This window comes from Salvelinus fontinalis, chromosome 20, assembly GCF_029448725.1.
Source record: "Salvelinus fontinalis isolate EN_2023a chromosome 20, ASM2944872v1, whole genome shotgun sequence".
Lineage (NCBI taxonomy): Eukaryota > Metazoa > Chordata > Actinopteri > Salmoniformes > Salmonidae > Salvelinus > Salvelinus fontinalis.
In genome coordinates, this window is record NC_074684.1 from 7,494,477 (window position 1) to 7,512,267 (window position 17,791).

The 17,791-nt window shown below is 44.0% G+C and overlaps 1 protein-coding gene across 5 annotated transcripts in view; it reads right to left on the minus strand.

Moving 5' to 3' along the window:
• Nucleotides 1–1,283: 1,283 nt before the first annotated feature.
• LOC129817225 (MAM domain-containing glycosylphosphatidylinositol anchor protein 2-like) overlaps nucleotides 1,284–17,791 on the minus strand; it is a 341,866-nt gene continuing 325,358 nt past the window's right edge. For all 5 annotated transcript variants that reach the window (XM_055872257.1, XM_055872256.1, XM_055872255.1 and 2 more), the window contains exons 16-18: nucleotides 8,402–8,532; nucleotides 8,167–8,266; nucleotides 1,284–6,814 (exon numbers count right to left, since the gene is read on the minus strand). In XM_055872257.1, the coding sequence (XP_055728232.1) occupies nucleotides 6,726–6,814; nucleotides 8,167–8,266; nucleotides 8,402–8,532 (320 nt within the window). In that variant the 3' untranslated portion in view covers nucleotides 1,284–6,725. The remainder of the gene's footprint in view (nucleotides 6,815–8,166; nucleotides 8,267–8,401; nucleotides 8,533–17,791) is intronic.

The following is a 17,791-nucleotide window of genomic DNA, read 5'->3' on the forward strand; positions in this document are numbered from 1 at the left end:
ACCCAACACACCTCCAGGCTGTGTAAGGGCTATTTGACCAAGAAGGAGAATGATGGAGTGCTGCATCAGATGACCTGGCCTCCACAATCACCTGACCTCAACCCAATTGAGATGGTTTGGGATGAGTTGGACCGCAGAGTGAAGGAAAAGTAGCCAACAAGTGCTCAGCATATGTGGGAACTCCTTCAAGACTGATGGAAAAACATTCCAGGTGAAGCTGGTTGAGAGAATGCCAAGAGTGTGCAAAGCTGTCATCAAGGAAAATAGTGGTTACTTTGAAGAATATAACATATATTTTGATTTGTTTAACACTTTTGTAGTTACTACATGATTCCATATGTGTCATTTCACAGTTTGTTTTCACTTTTATTCGAGAATAAAAATCAAGAATGAAACCTTGAATGAGTAGGTGTGTCCAATCCAAACTTTTGACCCGTGCTGTATGTAACGCGATGCTAAATGAACCTGAGCCTGTTTTATGAGGACACGTACTGTATTCATGATGAGATCATGATGAGAGTAGTTTCTCTACCCAACAGCAATGCTCTCTTTCTGTACACAACTTCCCAAACACATCCGTGTAATTTATCTGACAGGAGATGCCTAAACGGGATTCCTGCAATTATAGAGAAAAATGTTTTCCCTGCTTTAAACATGAATTCGTTTTATTGCAAACACAACATGGCAGTAGTGGGTTATACACTGAATGCCAAATTGAGGATGTGTGGTATTTCGACAGATACTCCATAAAGGACTTCTTGGGGCGCTGTGGTCTAAAAACTTCTCTCATCCAAGCTCCCACTTCATAGTAAGCCTTTTGTTATTCCTCAATTCATCTCCCTCTCCACAGTCCTTTTCATCACTATCACTCACTCTCTCCTGTCTCTGAGGGCTGGATGAAGAGTCTCCTGGCTAACCCCCAAGCAGCCAGACAGGCTGCCCCCTGCTTATAGCTGATCTCAGCGGTAGGCAGCTCCACAAAAAGTGCAGGACCACTCTGTAAAAAGAACAATTTGCACAGAACACAAAAGCTTTTTGTTTCCATTCTTTTGAGTTGAAGACAGGTGATCACCGGAAGAATAAGTGGGCATCTGCGAGACAGCAAACTGCCGGGACGAAGGTGTCGAGATCAAACCTGTGCGTCGAGGAGAAGAGAGGACGTACAGGGACTAATGACGACACAATATTGTGCTTGTTCAGGAATTTACACATGCAGCAGATACGTACAAACAGGCGTGCCCATCTCCCATTCCCAGAACAGGACTAATTCAACAACCCGAACATAAAATATATTTTTTATTTATTTTAGCATTAGTTGCAGGTATGGCACAAAAAAAATTGGTGATAGATCCAAAGAAATACAGTGAAAAAGAAGCCTAATTATATATATAAATAAAGCGCAGAACAGAGAAGAATGACAGGTTGTTATTATTACAAGGAGTTGGCACAGTACAAGATAGGAAACATAATCGTTACACAGCTCTCAGAAACATCACTTACAATACAGAATTTGATCTCTTCAGTACTCTTCTGTAGCAACTCAATGGCTTCCTCTCCTCGTCTCCTTTGGTCATTCTTCACTGAAAGGAAAACATAGTGACACGTTCAAAATTCCAATTCCCAAATATCCATCAGGTTGCTTCCACTTAGCCTAGGGTGTTTTTAGAGCAGTTTAAGGAGAGAAGACAAGAGGAGGAAGCAACTTCAGAGACACCCCAAGGTCATAAACCGATTGTGACAGGAAGCGATGCAGGTAAGGGTTGCCACTTCCTGTGAAATGTTATATTATTGGGATGTAATAATATTAAACACCTGGTGAAGAATGGCACAACGTGACAAAGCCCTTCTGTTATGATGGACAATAAAGTGCCTACATGGATCCCAAGAACAAAAAGTTGTCAGAGCTCAACATAACACAGTTCCTTACTCGGGAAGTAGAGCGAAACGTAGGGTCACTTTAGTACACTTCTTATTCCAGCCTATCCCACAAAATGAAAATAATGCACATGGATATTAAACCAACATATACTTGGGACTTGTTATTGAATTTAAAACATGTCATTAGTTGTTTGAGTACAATACAGTATGTGGTTAGATTGCCAAGTACAGTGACTGTGTCCAGGTCAGAGGAAATCAATGAACAAGTTGGTTCCTCAATGAAAGCCATAAAAGTTTCGGAGGTCGACAACATGGGGCGTGGCAAAACGCTACGGATCATTTTCTGGAGATGAATAACTGTAGCATATCTGTGAACGTGTATTTTATAAAGGGTGTAGGTAGGCGTCCAAACAAAGATTTATTATGGCACCCTCATTTTTCATATACATTCAATATGATCTGGGCACAAAAAAAAAGGAAATAGTTCCCTCTTCCCATGAACACAACCAGACTCTACAGCATTGACAGTACGGGTGAATGTTATAATGTCCTAGTAAAACATACACAATATGAGATGAGGTTACTAATGCTCTACAATGGCTGCCTATCATTCTGCTCTGTTTAGTTATGTATGGTATTTTTTCTTTACATGTATCTGTTTCTCATCACACCTATTGTACACTGCATATGCCCGTACCTGTACACAACCCGCTCGGACCAAACCAGGCTTATACTTCCAGTACTGCGTCTTCTCATCACAACACGTTTTCTGCGCCATAAAAAGTCGCAATACCAACCAAATGCCAACTCTATACCAACCAAATTCTTTGTTCTTTATTGTCTCGTAAGACTCGTTCTACAACGTCTGGGACTGGTCGTTTTTCCACATCGTTTCTTTGCATTCGTGTTCTTTGGGTGGGTAACACTGTGTGAATGTCAACGTAATCGATGATTGTGTAATGTGTTTCCCGGGGGTCTACAAGCCTGACTTCGTCTGAGCAGGTCACATACGGTATATGTGCCATATATACTGCATTTTATATGTTGAGAGCTTATATGTTGTGCTTCCAGTTCTCCAACATAAAACATTGATCATAAACCTTTATAATAGAGCTTCTTTACATGTACAAGTTATACAACTACCAAATAGGTTTAGCTTATGTTTCCATCGTCGGTTTTTGATACTTCAGCAATGCAAGGGAGACAACAAGAAGATAAAAGGAAGTCAAAAGTCAGATAGTTTTCCCAACAGAAAAAATATAAGAAACAAGACCAACAAGTCCTTAAATGTTTTTTTTTTTATAACCAACAATGTACGGATTTTTTTCTCAATTTCTTTTCGTCTTTTTTAAAATTATTTTTTTTACAATATGTTGTTTTTAAAAACCAGCTAGTTAAGGTAATGGAGGGTCTTAGGTAGCTCTTCCACAGTCAATCTTCACAGTTTGTGTAAAAGCAGAGAAACATTTTCGCTAGAGTAATAAAATATCAATATTATTATTATCATCATTATTCATCTTTTTCTCACACATTGTTGGATGTAAAGGATGGAGGTGTGTGGAGGGCGAGCATACTTTATTTCCGTCTAACGTAGAGCCTGCAGTCGCCACGTCCTACCCCCCTCCCTGTACAACACAATGGTTTATATAACAATAGTTCTGTTCTTTTCCTTAAAAAAGGGCTGTTCGGCTGGGATGGAGTCGCTTTCGGAAAGAGCGAAGCAATCGATCGATAGCGAGTGTCTTTGTCCTCTTACAGTATGTGATCTCTGACTGTCTTTCTGAGAAGCTCCACAGTCTCCTCCTCCCTTTGTAGTCCATTGTTTTTACCCAGTCTCTGCATTTTCACTAACTCCTTTTAAAAAAAACAGCCACAACTGCCTGGTTTGTGACCACTTGCAATAGTCATGTGACCTATGCCCCCCCCGGTCTGCCTGACTTTCCTCCACCATCCTTTCCCTAAAACACACACTCACACATGCAGGCACACACACGACTTGAACTGAATCCCTCTGAGCAAGTGTGCCTCCCACCAGCATTTGTGGGTGAAAAGAAACATGTCAAAAATAGCCCATCATGAGTGACAGCAGAGGAAACCTCATCACCATCATTGGTGTGTTTGATGTTACCATTCCGGTTCGCAATTCGGTCTGTTCTGTTTGTAATCGGAAGGCACTTTGTTTCATGGCAGAAAGTGGCTTCTGTTCCTCAGCTGCAGGGGTCGGCCTGTTGGCTGGTGAAGACCAGAGAACCTCTCTTCTCATCTGTCTTCCACCCTTTCCCTCTGGTCTCCATCCTCTACTCCTCCTCTCCACTCCTTTCCCTCTGGTCTCCATACTCCTCCTCTCCACTCCGTTCCCTCTGGTCTCCATCCTCTACTCCTCCTCTCCTCTCCACCCTTTCCCTCTGGTCTCCATCCTCTACTCCTCCTCTCCTCTCCTCTCCACCCTTTCCCTCTGGTCTCCATCCTCTACTCCTCCTCTCACTCCTTTCCCTCTGGTCTCCATCCTCTACTCCTCCTCTCCACTTCTTCCCCTCCGGTCTCCATCCTCTACTCCTCCTCTCCACTCCTTCCCTTCTGGTCTCCATCCTCTACTCCTCCTCCACTCCGTCTCCTCTGGTCTCTATCCTCTACTCCTCCTCTCACTCCTTCCCCTCTGGTCTCCATCCTCTACTCCTCCTCTCCACTTCTTCCCCTCTGGTCTCCATCCTCTACTCCTCCTCTCCACTCCTTCCCTTCTGGTCTCCATCCTCTACTCCTCCTCTCACTCCTTCGCCTCTGGTCTCCATCCTCTACTCCTCCTCAACACTCCTTCCCCTCTGGTCTCTATCCTCTACTCCTCCTCTCCACTCCTTCCCTTCTGGTCTCCATCCTCTACTCCTCCTCTCACTCCTTTCCCTCTGGTCTCCATTCTCTACTCCTCTCCACTCCTTCCCCTCTGGTCTCCATCCTCTACTCCTCCTCCACTCCTTCCCCTCCGGTCTCCATCCTCTACTGCTCCTCCTCTCACTCCTTCCCTTCTGGTCTCCATCCTCTACTCCTCCTCTACTCCTTCCCCTCTGGTCTCTATCCTCTACTCCTCCTCTCACTCCTTCCCCTCTGGTCTCCATCCTCTACTCCTCCTCTCACTCCTTCCCCTCTGGTCTCTATCCTCTACTCCTCCTCAACACTCCTTCCCCTCTGGTCTCTATCCTCTACTCCTCCTCTCCACTCCTTCCCCTCTGGTCTCCATTCTCTACTCCTCCTCTCCACTCCTTCCCCTCTGGTCTCCATTCTCTACTCCTCCTCTCCACTCCTTCCCCTCTGGTCTCCATCCTCTACTCCTCCTCTCCACTCCGTCTCCTCTGGTCTCCATACTCTACTCCTCCTCTCCACTCCTTCCCCCATGGTCTACATCCTCCACTCCTTCCCCTCTGGTCTCCATCCTCTACTCCTCCTCTCCACTCCTTCCCCTATGGTCTACATCCTCCACTCCTTCCCCTATGGTCTACATCCTCCACTCCTTCCCCTCTGGTCTCTATCCTCTACTCCTCCTCTCACTCCTTCCCCTCTGGTCTCCATTCTCTACTCCTCCTCTCCACTCCTTCCCCTCTGGTCTCCATCCTCTACTCCTCCTCTCTACTCCTTCCCCCTTGGTCTCCATCCTCTACTCCTCTCCACTCCGTCTCCTCTGGTCTCCATACTCTACTCCTCCTCTCCACTCCTTCCCCTATGGTCTACATCCTCCACTCCTTCCCCTCTGGTCTCCATCCTCTACTCCTCCTCTCCACTCCTTCCCCTCTGGTCTCCATTCTCTACTCCTCCTCTCCACTCCTTCCCCTATGGTCTCCATCCTCTACTGCTCCTCTCCACTCCTTCAACACTGGTCTCTATCCTCTACTTCTCTCATCCACTATGCCACTGCCTTCCACATTGCCTTGGACATCAGTCTGTCTGTCCATCTGCACCCATCCCTATCTGACTGCTACAGACCTCCACCACCCTATATTCTTAATCTGTACTAACCCCAAAGCTCTTCCTCCCCCTCTCCACCTCTCTGCCACACCTTTCTTCAACTCTCTCACCTACCCATCTCCTCCTCTCTGCTCCACATACCTTGGGCATGCATTCCTGGTCTCAGATACCTTGGACTAGTGAGCACAGTGTTGTGAAATACTTAGGCAGCTACTGGGCAAGAGGGGAGAGAGAACTGGGATGGATAACTAAACATTGTCTGAGTTTCTGTTTTCTACAGTACAGCACCAAGCCGAGAGAGAGACATGTCAAGGTGTGGAGGTCAGGTGAGGGTGACTGGGCAGAGAGAAAAGTGTCCATGATGCGCATCAGGTGCAACTCAATGAGGATAAGATAAAACACAGAAAATCTTTGATTCCATGTGTTTTGTTAAGCCCAGGAAAAGTTATTTTGTTCCTCAAAATGTTCACCAATTTCTCAATTCCTCCACACCTTTCAATTCAAGTTTCCTAATTGACTGGCAAAATTGTCCTTGTGCTTTACAAATAGTTACCCCAATGCGATAGTGAACACTCCCACTAAAGTCCAGGCGTCACAACACCTGGCTTTGCTTTGCGCTCGTAAATGTGCTCACAATCCTGCGATTGGGGAGCAATTTTCTGGAAAAGTTGTCTCTTAAAAAAAAAATTGTGAATCTTCTTTTATTACTATTTATGTGGTATTTTTTGGGCCCTCGGTGGTGGTCTGTGTTTGGAACACCTCGCTGCCGCCTTCTAAATACTTGGATCTTTGGTGATTGGATGCTGAGGGTACAAGAACACAGACGCCAGGGTCGAGGTCGGTGCCGAGACCGGGTCGGACCGTTCGCCTCCGCCATACGACGCAGGGCAGGGTCACCTTCGACCCCACAGGAAGGTCATCGCCAAGGTGACACTCAGCGGCCATATATGGGTGGACGTGGGCGGGGCTGAGGATCTGAGATCTGAAGGGGGCAGAGACAGAGACAGAATTATAAGACGTTTAACAACAGTTGATGTCATCCTGACCCTGAAATCCCAATTTTGAATTTCCTCCCCAAAATATCTCCAGAAACAATATCCAGGCGAAGTCAAAACGATACATTATAAGACATTTTATTAAAACGCATGCCTTTTCCACGGCGGCAGTGAGGATCATGTAAGATTCACGGTGAGCGATGGTAAATCCATTATGTAGGGAGAGAGTTAGAGACTGTCCCCGACCTGGGTGACTAACTCTTTAACTACTAATGAAGTGATTAAACTGATCTGAATGATAATGGCACCAGATTCACTGCAGACAAATGCACAGCACACTGTCTGAAACGACTTACATTGGATCTGTTGGTCTCGGAAGTATAATGACTGGATAGTGTTTCGTTTACTTTAGTTTATTAAGATATTCTTCCTGGAGTTATACTTGACATTGTACATTTTTCTGTTTTACATGGTAGATGTAGATGAAATAGTGACCAGTCTATGCTCAAAATCATATTCATAGCTGCATTGTTATGAATGTATTCATTTGATCAAAAAGCAATATCACATTAGAGAGGTCCGTAACAATTGTACCTAAGTGTTTCCCTTTATTAAATTCATATAAAAACAATCAAGCACCCTTCAATCTGTAATCTAAACTGAAATTCAAACTAACAAGTTTATTGCCCGTTCTCCAATTTTCTGCGTAAATGAAACCAGATGGGGAAAAAAAGAGTTACACGGAAAATGAAAAGTACAAAACGACAAAGAAAAAAGAACGGTGTATGTGTGTGTAACAGGTCCATTTAGAACCAATCTTTAACCAGAGATCCTCTCCCTCCTGCCGTGAGGAACATAGTCCTCCCCCTCCTAACTTGTCAATATGGCCGCCTCGTCAATTGCGGGCCCGGTTTTCTATTTTCCCTTACTCTCTCGGTTTGTTCCCCTCATTCTGAAATTACGGTGCTCCACTCCCTGCGGTCTGTCGCTCCGTTCCGTCTGGACTGCTATCATTCATGTGATTACGGCCCCGTTGCTATGGCAACATCAGCAAGGTTTTTTTTTATTACTAGAGAGAGGCTAGCTGCAAGGTAGATGTGCTCCTCCTCATAGGCAGAGAGAGGGCACAGATTACAATCAGATTCATCTATCTACCCCCAAATCCTAACTGACTTCAGAACTGACCTTGATTCTGCCTCTAGAAGCAACCATAGTCACATTTCTACAATGAGCTTACCCTCTCCCAAATCCTTATCTTATCCATCGGGGTGTTAAACATTCAACTATCCATAGATCAGCAATTAGGGAGAAACTCCTCCTTCTGTGTTTATGTGCTTACTAATGGGGGGTAGATCTCGACACTCTCCCTCCTCAAGGGTGACGTCATCGATTGCGATGTCCCCCTCGATGCCCGGACCTCGGATACCCTCCAGCACCACCTGAGGTAAGGGAAAAAAAGAGAGAGATAGAGGGAGAGATAGAGATATATTGCAGTTATAGGCATCGACTTTAAGTTAGGATTCGTCTCATTACTGACTCCTGAATCGTCCAATCACATGTCCAATCTTACTCACCTGGAAAGAGGCGGTTGGGTGGATGCTGACTTTGGCCTGTTTCCAGCGGTCGCCTTGGTTACCGCTCAGCGACCACGCCGGCCCCTCGGCCGCTGTCTGACCCTTCTGTCTCAGGAAAGCGTTTAGGGTCCCTACAGATTAGAAAGAGGCCACATGGTCACACACGGTCAAAAGCGATCAGAGACGGTCACACACGGTTAGGGTCAGATCCGGTCAAGCATTGCCAATAAGCATCATCGATAATGTAATATTGCAGCGAGCTTTTCAGGGTCCCTTAAGGAAATAGACAACACGATCAGATATGGCCAGACACAGTCAGAAAGGTTCAAAAGGTCAAATGCTACCAATAATCAGCTCAAGGGCTTTTACCGGTTCTATATCACAGCATGAATCAGAATATAGTTTTTTCAACAGATGCTTAGGCCAACCCTTAACTTAAAGTAACATCGACCGACCGATATTCAATATCATTATTGTCATTCAGCAGATACTTTTATCTCAAGTGACTTACAGCTAACACATGAAGACACGCAAAAGAATCGAACCCACCACCTTTTTGCTAGTCCCATCTTCTACACCACAATTAAACCCACAGCACGGCCCACAGGGGTGACTTTTCTCTGCTGGGGATCTTAACCTTGTTTGATGCTAGTCTAGACTAATAGAGTAACTGAGTCTTTGCATTGGACCTGTGTACAGGAGGCTTTTAACGCTACGGCACCTCAATCAGATCGACAGCGTCATTGCATACCATTTTGTGTAGCTTTGCAGCTATACTGAACGCATGTATCTACTATCTTTATTTATTTATTTATTTCACCTTTATTTAACCAGGTCGGTTAGTTGAGAACAAGTTCTCATTTGCAACTGCGGCCTGGCCAAGATAAAGCATAGCAGTTCGACATATACAACAAAACAGAGTTACACATGGAATAAACAAAACATACAGTCAATAATACAGTAAAAAAAAAGAAAGAAAAAAAAGTCAATATAAAGTGTGTGCAAATGAGGTAAGATAAGGGAGTTAAGGCAATAAATAGGCCATGGTGGCGAAGTAATTACAATATAGCAATTAAACACTGGAATGGTAGATGTGCAGAAGATGAATGTGCAAGTAGAGATACTGGAGTGCAAAGGAGCAAGATAAATAAATAAATACAGTATGGGGATGAGGTAGTTGGATAGGCTGTTTACAGATTGGCTATGTACAGGTGCAGTGATCTGTGAGCTGCTCTGACAGCTGGTGCTTAAAGCTAGTGAGGGAGATATGAGTCTCCAGCTTCAGTGATTTTTGCAGTTCGTTCCAGTCATTGGCAGCAGAGAACTGGAAGAAAAGGCGGCCAAAGGAGGAATTGGCTTTGGGGGTGACCAGTGAGATATACCTGCTGGAGCGCGTGCTACGAGTGGGTGCTGCTATGTTGACCAGGGAGCTGAAATAAGGTGGGGCTACCTAGCAGAGACTTGTAGATGACCTGGAGCCAGTGAGTTTGGCGACGAGAGTGAAGCGAGGGCCAGCCAACGAGAGCGTACAGGTCGCAGTGGTGGGTAGTATATGGGGCTTTGGTGACAAAACAGATGGCACTGTGATAGACTGCATCCAATTTGTTTCGTAGAGTGTTGGAGGTTATTTTGTAAATGACATCGCCAAAGTCGAGGATCGGTAGGATGGTCAGTTTTAAGAGGGTATGTTTGGCAGCATGAGTGAAGGATGCTTTTTTGTGAAATAGGAAGCCGATTCTAGATTTAATTTTGGATTGGAGATGCTTAATGTGAGTCTGGAAGGAGAGTTTACAGTCTAACCAGACACCTAGGTATTTGTAGTTATCCACATATTCTAAGTCAGAGCCGTCCAGAGTAGTGATGCTGGACGGGCGGGCAGGTGTGATCGGTTGAAGAGCATGCATTTAGTTATACTTGCATTTAAGAGCAGTTGGAGGGTACGGAAGGAGAGCTGTATGGCATGGAGGTTAGTAAACACAGTGTCCAAAGAAGGGCCAGAAGTATACAGAATGGTGTCGTCAGCGTAGAGGTGGATCAGAGAATTACCAGCAGCAAGAGCGACATCATTGATGTATACAGAGAAGAAAGTCGGCCCGAGAATTGAACCCTGTGGCACCCCCATAGAGACTGCCAGAGGTCCGGACAACAGGCCCTCCGATTTGCCACACTGAACTCTATCAGAGAAGTAGTTGGTAAACCAGGCGAGGCAATCATTTGAGAAACCAAGGCTGTTGAGTCTGCCAATAAGAACGTGGTGATTGACAGAGTCGAAAGCCTTGGCCAGGTCAATGAATACGGCTGCACAGTAATGTCTTTTATCGATGGTGGTTATGATATAATTTAGGACCTTGAGCATGGCTGAGATGTATCTACCATACAAGTTGATGCAAACGTTGGATACATCCAACGTATATATTCACACAGAACGCACTGTAACTGCCTCTGCAATGCTATGCAGAGGCAGTTCCATTGGAAATGAATGTACTTCTGGTGTACCAAAACGCAACGAGGCTGTTGATCTGATAGATGCATGAAGGAATCATCTGCACCTGTAATGTTCAGTTGAGTTCTATTTAGTTATAAAGAACTGTTGCTGCTCATTTGAATTTTAACCTGTTTTCAATGTGTACAAATGATTGAAAAGTACTGACTTGAAGTTGTCTTTTTTTTAAACAATAATTCTCTTTACTCCTAATAAGGAGACAATACATTTGACTGCTCCCTAAACTCCCAAATCGTCAATATTGAGGGCTTGACCGAGCACATACAGTGCCTTCAGAAAGTATTCACACCTGTTGACGTTTACATTTTTGTTGTTGTGTTACAGCCTGAATTTAAATTTGATTTGATTGAGATTTCTGGTCACTGGCCTACACACAATAACCCATAATATCAAAGTGGAATTATGTTTTTAGAAATTGTTACAAAAGCGGAAATGTCTTGAGTAAATAAGTATTCAACCCCTTTGTTATGGCAAGCCTAAATTCAAAAAACATTTGCTTAACAAGTCACATAATAAGTTGCATGGACTTTGTGTGCAATAATAGTGTTTAACATGATGTTTGAATGACACTCTGTATCCCACAGATACAATTATCTGTAAGGTGTCTCAGTCGAGCAGTACATTTCAAACACAGATTCAATGCCTTGCAAAGAAGGGCACCTATTCAAAAAGCCGACCTTGAATATCCCTTTGAGCATGGTGAAGTGAATAATTGCAGTTTAGATGGTGTATCCATACACCCAGTCACTAATAAGATACAGGCGTTCTTCCTAACTCAGTTGCTGGAGAGGAAGGGAACCACTCAGGGATTGATTTTAAAAAATTTACAGAGTTTAATGGCTGTGATAGAAAACTGAGGATAGATCAACAACATTGTAGGTTACTCCACAATTTTAACATAATTGACACAGTGAAAAGCCTGTACAGAATACAAATATTCCAAAGCATGCATCCTGTTTGCAACAAGGGACTAAAGTAATACTGCAAAAAATATGGCAAAGCAATCTAAAACACAAAGCCAAATCTACACTGGAGTTGCTTACCAAGAAGACTGTGTATGTAACAGAGTGGCAGAGTTACAATTGACTTAAATCTACTTGAACATCTATGGCAAGACCTAAAAATGGTTGTAAAGCAATGATCAACAACCAATTTGACAAGGCTCAAAGAATTTTGAATAGAATAATGGGCAAATGTTGCTCTTAGAGACTTACCCAAAAAGACTCACAGCTGTAATCACTGCCAAAGGTGCTTCTACAAAGTATTGATTTGTATAAAAATACTAAGTATTTGTTATGGCATATTGTTCGTAGATGGGCGAGAATGTTTTAAAAATTTAAACCATTTTGAATTCAGGCTGTAACAAAAAAACGTGGAATAAGCCACGGGGTATGAATACTTTCTGAATGCCCTGTAACTTGATCTTCAATGCCAGTTTAAGAGTGGAGGATCTAACTAGTGTCTTGAGGTGGAATTCACTTAGAATTAATCTCTGCCTTCTGCATTGTAAAATCTAAATCCATGTCTTCTGAGCAGAAAACTGGTGTTGAGTGGTGGCAAATGTTCACTGGGGATCGTATGAATTTGTTACATTTATTAATTCCAAGGTTCTGCCATGTGACAATTAATTATTTTCAAACACGTAACAATAAAGTTTAATTAAAAACTAATGGCCGATAAGTGAAGAGAATTCTTGTTTAAAAAAAAAAAAACTTCAAGTCGGTACATTTCAATTTATACGCCTTGAGAACAGGTTTCAATACAAATCAAATCAAATTTATTTATATAGCCCTTCGTACATTAGCTGATATCTCAAAGTGCTGTACAGAAACCCAGCCTAAAACCCCAAACAGCAAGCAATGCAGGTGTAGAAGCACGGTGGCTAGGAAAAACTCCCATGAAAGACCAAAACCTAGGAAGAAACCTAGAGAGGACCCAGGCTATGAGGGGTGGCCAATGAGCAGCCAATGAGCAGCAACAGTGAGCCAATGAGGCCAATGAGCAGCAACAGTTGAAAGCTGACCTGTTCCTTATAACTAAACAGAACTCAAGTGAACATTACAGCTCCTCTGCAGATGATTCCTTCACGCATTGATCAGATCGACAGCATCAATGTGTTTCAGTACACTAGAAGTACATTCATTTCCGATGGGAACGCTGTGTTTGCCTCGCAGCATTGCGTTGCAGAGGCAGTTGCAGTGCGTTCTGTATGGATATATACATTGGATAGATGTATGCATCAACTTGTATGGTAGATGGTAGATGCATGTGTAGCTCCACAAAATGGTATGCACTGACGCTGTCGGTCTGATTGAGGCGTCATGGTGTTAACGTACAGGCCACTATGTACACTTCTGAGAGAGAGAGAGCTATATGTCCTGTCCTTTGTCTATTAGCTTCGTCATCAGCTTACTGTATGGCGATGGTTCCCAAACTGTTTTGGCCCGTGACCCTATTTTGATATTTAAAAGGAGAGAGGAGAGTGGGAGAGGAGAGTTACATGGCAGAGGAGAGAAAGGGAGGGTATGTTGAAGTGTTTACATGAGAGAGGACGGGGATCTGGCTGAGCTGGTGTCAGCCTGGCTGACAGTGTCTTTGAACTACCTGCACTGTAATGTACTCTACTGTAGGTAGTGTAGTGACGTCTCCTGTACTGTAGGCGCGTGTGTGCTACGAATGCAGCTCTCCAGGCAACTCCTGCATTCCCTACAAGCATATTCTGCACTCTCTGTCCGTGCATTTGGAGCTGTTGCAGACTAACACTGAAGAAACGTTGAAGTAACGTTGGCGTCTTCTTTCTTTCCACTAGTCGCAAGGACAGCCTATATAATACAGATGAGCAAATGCGCCGCGATATTCCTTACTGACTTCACAGAACTGAATGTAGTGTATAAGGCTTTTAATGCGGTATTCTGAAGAAAAGGAGGGAAAGGATCTTTCAATTAATTCTCCATCTGTCCACTCCTAAGAATTCCATTTGGGAGAATCCCTTTTCTATAGACTCACAACAGTAAACCCCAAAGGGATAAACAGTTTAATACAGGGTAGGATTAAATCCTCTATAACTACTGGACACTTCCTATTAAATCCACCCAGAGAGAGCTCAGCTCTATAGAAAGCTACACAGAGCACATATAGAATTAGCACTCCTAGCTAATAAAATATGCCCCTCAGCAGATGATTTGGTCTGTTTCAAGTGTGGGTGGTAGCAGGAATCGATCCCACTATCCTGCCATTGCAAGAACCATGCTCTATCAACTGAGCTACAGAGGAGTACTAATAAATGAAACAGGCCTGATCCCCTGGCCACTTTGCTAAGCTCCACATAAAAGAGACTCTTTGGTGTGTGCGTGTGTGTGTGTACAGCATGTGTGTGTGTGTGTGTACTCTGGGACTTAATCCTGTAAACAAACGTGACACCAGCTGCAAAGGCAAACTTTGAAGTGTGCTTCAGTAATTCGTTTTGACCTTCTCCCAGGTAGATAGCTAACGGACAGTTAGCAAAATTTGGAGAGCATCGCTCTCCCTTTTTCTCTTTCACACATTCTCTCTCTAATCTCCGAGTCTCTCTTTCTGCCACCACACTCTCTAAGCTGAGGGTGAGCGAACTAACTCTTTATTAAGTAAATCTGAACCGCTGGTCTACAGAGCAGAGGCACAACTCTGCTGTGAGTCACTGGGAACAACACACAGAACAACAGTCAAGGTAACACACATACCCACTTTTCGAGAGTGAATGTCTGTTCCTATGGATCTGTTGTGATAAAGCCTTACATATAGACTAAATATCAATGCAACAAGGGTGTGAACGGCTCCACTTGGCCAATAAAGCGTGCTAGTGCGAGTTACATACAGGGAATGTTGGTTGGAAACTCCTAATATTTAATCAGTGGCAGTAAGTACAACATTTAGCTCAACATTTCCTGGGTTGTGGATTCCAAATGTTCCAAACAAACATTCCACATTCCTTACCAGCAGAGAATAGAATTCCTCTCAGAGAGAGAGAATAGAATCCCTCTCAGAGAGAGAGAGAAGAATTCCTCTCAGAGAGAGAGAGAGAGAGAGAGAGAGGGAGCGAGAGAGATACTAGCACAATACTAGCAACAAGGCGGAGGGAGGAAATGTCTGAGTGTGTCTCCAGCCCTTGACATTCGGCCCATTCATCATAACAGGCCTTGGCCTGGGCTATGGGCCTGAGCTCCAACACAGACGGGTGAGGGGTGGATGGAGGAGATGGAGAGTGGGGCTTGGCTGGCGATCAATCTGAGCAAATTGGAAATGTCACGGCCTACTCAACCTCGGCCGAGCGTTGGAGGATCTCTCATCTCCACACTGACCCCCCTTGCCCACCTCCTTTCCTCCCTCTCTCCCCATTCCTACCACACTCCAGATGTTTGGAGCCAACACCACATGTCCATTCCACTAGGGTAGGGTAAGCATATCGCTCTACACAGGGAAGGTGTGTGTGTGTGTGTGTGTGTGCGTGTGTGTGTGTGTACAGTGCATTTGGAAAGTATTCAGAGCCCTTGACTTTTGTCCACATGTTGTTACGTTACAGCCTTATTCTAAAATGGATTGCATTTATTTTCCGCTCATCAATCTACACACAATACAAGATAAGGACAAAGCAAAAACAGTTCCAAATATTTTTTTTTGCAAATGTATTAAAAATAATAAACAGAAATACATTATTTACATAAGTATTCAGACCCTTTCCTATGAGACTTGAAATTGAGCTCAGGTGCATCCTATTCCCATTGATCATCCTTGAGATGTTTCTACAACTTGATTGGAACCCACCTGTGTTAAATTCAATTGATTGGAGATGATTTGGAAAGGCACCTGAAGGACTGTCAGACCATGAGAAACAAGATTCCCTGGTCTGATGAAACGAAGATTGAACTCTTAGCCTGATTGCCAAGCATCACATCTGGAGGAAACCTGGCACTATCCCGACGGTGAAGCATGGTGGTGGCAGAATCATGCTGTGGGGATGTTTTTCAGTGGCAGGGACTGGGAGACTAGTCAGGACGCAAGGTACAGATTGATCCTTGATGAAAACCTTCTCCAGACTGCTTAGAACTTCAGACTGGGGCGAAGGTTCACCATCCAACAGGACAACAACCCTAAGCACACAGCCAAGACAACGCAGGAGTGGCTTCGGCACAAGTCCCTGAGTGGCCCATACAGAGCCCGGAATTAAACCCGATCTAATATCTCTGGAGAGACCTGAAAATATCTGTGCAGCACCGCTCCCCATCCAGCCTGACAGAGCTTGAGAGGATATGCAGAGAAGAATGGGAGAAACTGCACAAATACAGGTGTGCCAAGTTTGTACTGTCATACCCAAGAAGACTTGAGGCTGTAATCGCTGCCAAAGGTGCTTCAACAAAGTACTGACTAAAGGGTCTGAATAGTTACAGTACCAGTCAAAAGTTTGGACACACCTACTCAGTCCAGGGTTTTTCGTTATTTTTTCTACATTGTACAATAATATTGAAGACATCAAAACTATGAAATAACACATATGGAATCATGTGGTAAACAAAAAAATGTTAAACAAAACAAAATATATTTGAGATTCCTCAAAGTAGCCACCCTTTTCCTTGATGATGTCACGCCCTGATCTGTTTCACCTGTTCTTGTGATTGTCTCCACCCCCTCCAGGTGTCGCTGATTTTCCCCAGTGTATTTATCCCTGTGTTTCCTGTCTCTCTATGCCAGTTCGTCTTGTATGTTTCTAAGTCAACCAGCGTTTTTCCTGTTCTCTTGCTTTTTGCATTCTCCTCTTTCTAGTCCTCCCGGTTTTGACCCTTGCCTGTTTCTGGACTTTGTACCCACCTGCCTGACCATTCTACCTGCCTTGACCACGAGCCTGTCTGCCACTCTGTACCTCCTGGACTCTGATCTATTTTTGACTTTTTGCCTGTCCACAACCATTCTCTTGCCTACCCCTTTGGATTAATAAACATTGTAAGACTCCAACCATCTGCCCTCTGTGTCTGCATCTGTGTCTCGTCTTGTGCCTTGATAGTATGAACTGGCCATGACAGACCCAGCAAACTTGGACCAGCTCCGCCACACTGTCTCCCTGCACGGAGCCACCATTAGGAGACATGAGGAGTTGGTACAAGGCCTTTTGGAAGGGCTCAAGTCCTTGACGGAACGCCACGACCATGGGTTAAAGGCTATTATGGAGCAAATCAGGGAGTTAGCTCAGAGGCTGCCTGCCACCTCTGAAAAACCCAATCACCCAGTAATTTTTCTCTATCTGTGGTGAGTTTGTATAGCCTATCCTGGCTCCCCGAGAACCCCACTTACCTCCTCCGGAGCAACATTCGGGGAATCTTTTTTGCATCGATTATCTGAGGAGGTAAAGGATGAGCTAGCTGATTGGGAATTGCCGGTGGATCTTGACTCCCTTATCGCCCAAACCATTCAAATTGATGGCATAAGGGAATGCAAGAGTGAGAGGAAGTCTGGTCTCTGTTTTTTGTATTTTTATACATTTGTAAAAAACTCTAAACCTGTTTTTGCTTTGTCATTATGGGGTATTGTGTGTATATTGATGAGGGGGGAAAAAACTATTTAATCAATTTTAGAATAAGGCTGTAACATAACAAAATGTGGAAAAAGTCAAGGGGTCTGAATAATTTCTTAATGCACTGTGTGTGTGTGTACGCACATATGTCTGTAGCTAAATCAACCACATCGCTCATTTTGATGCTATCTCTAGCTCAGCCCTTTGTCAGATGGATGGTACAGTAGCTAGCTAGCTCCCCCAGTCTCAGTTCCCTCGCTTAAGTGATTGGTGCAGTGCAATGTTGTTTCAACAGCAGTTGTCTTACACAGCGATGGCATTCGCTTTAGAGCTCTTCACAGCAAAC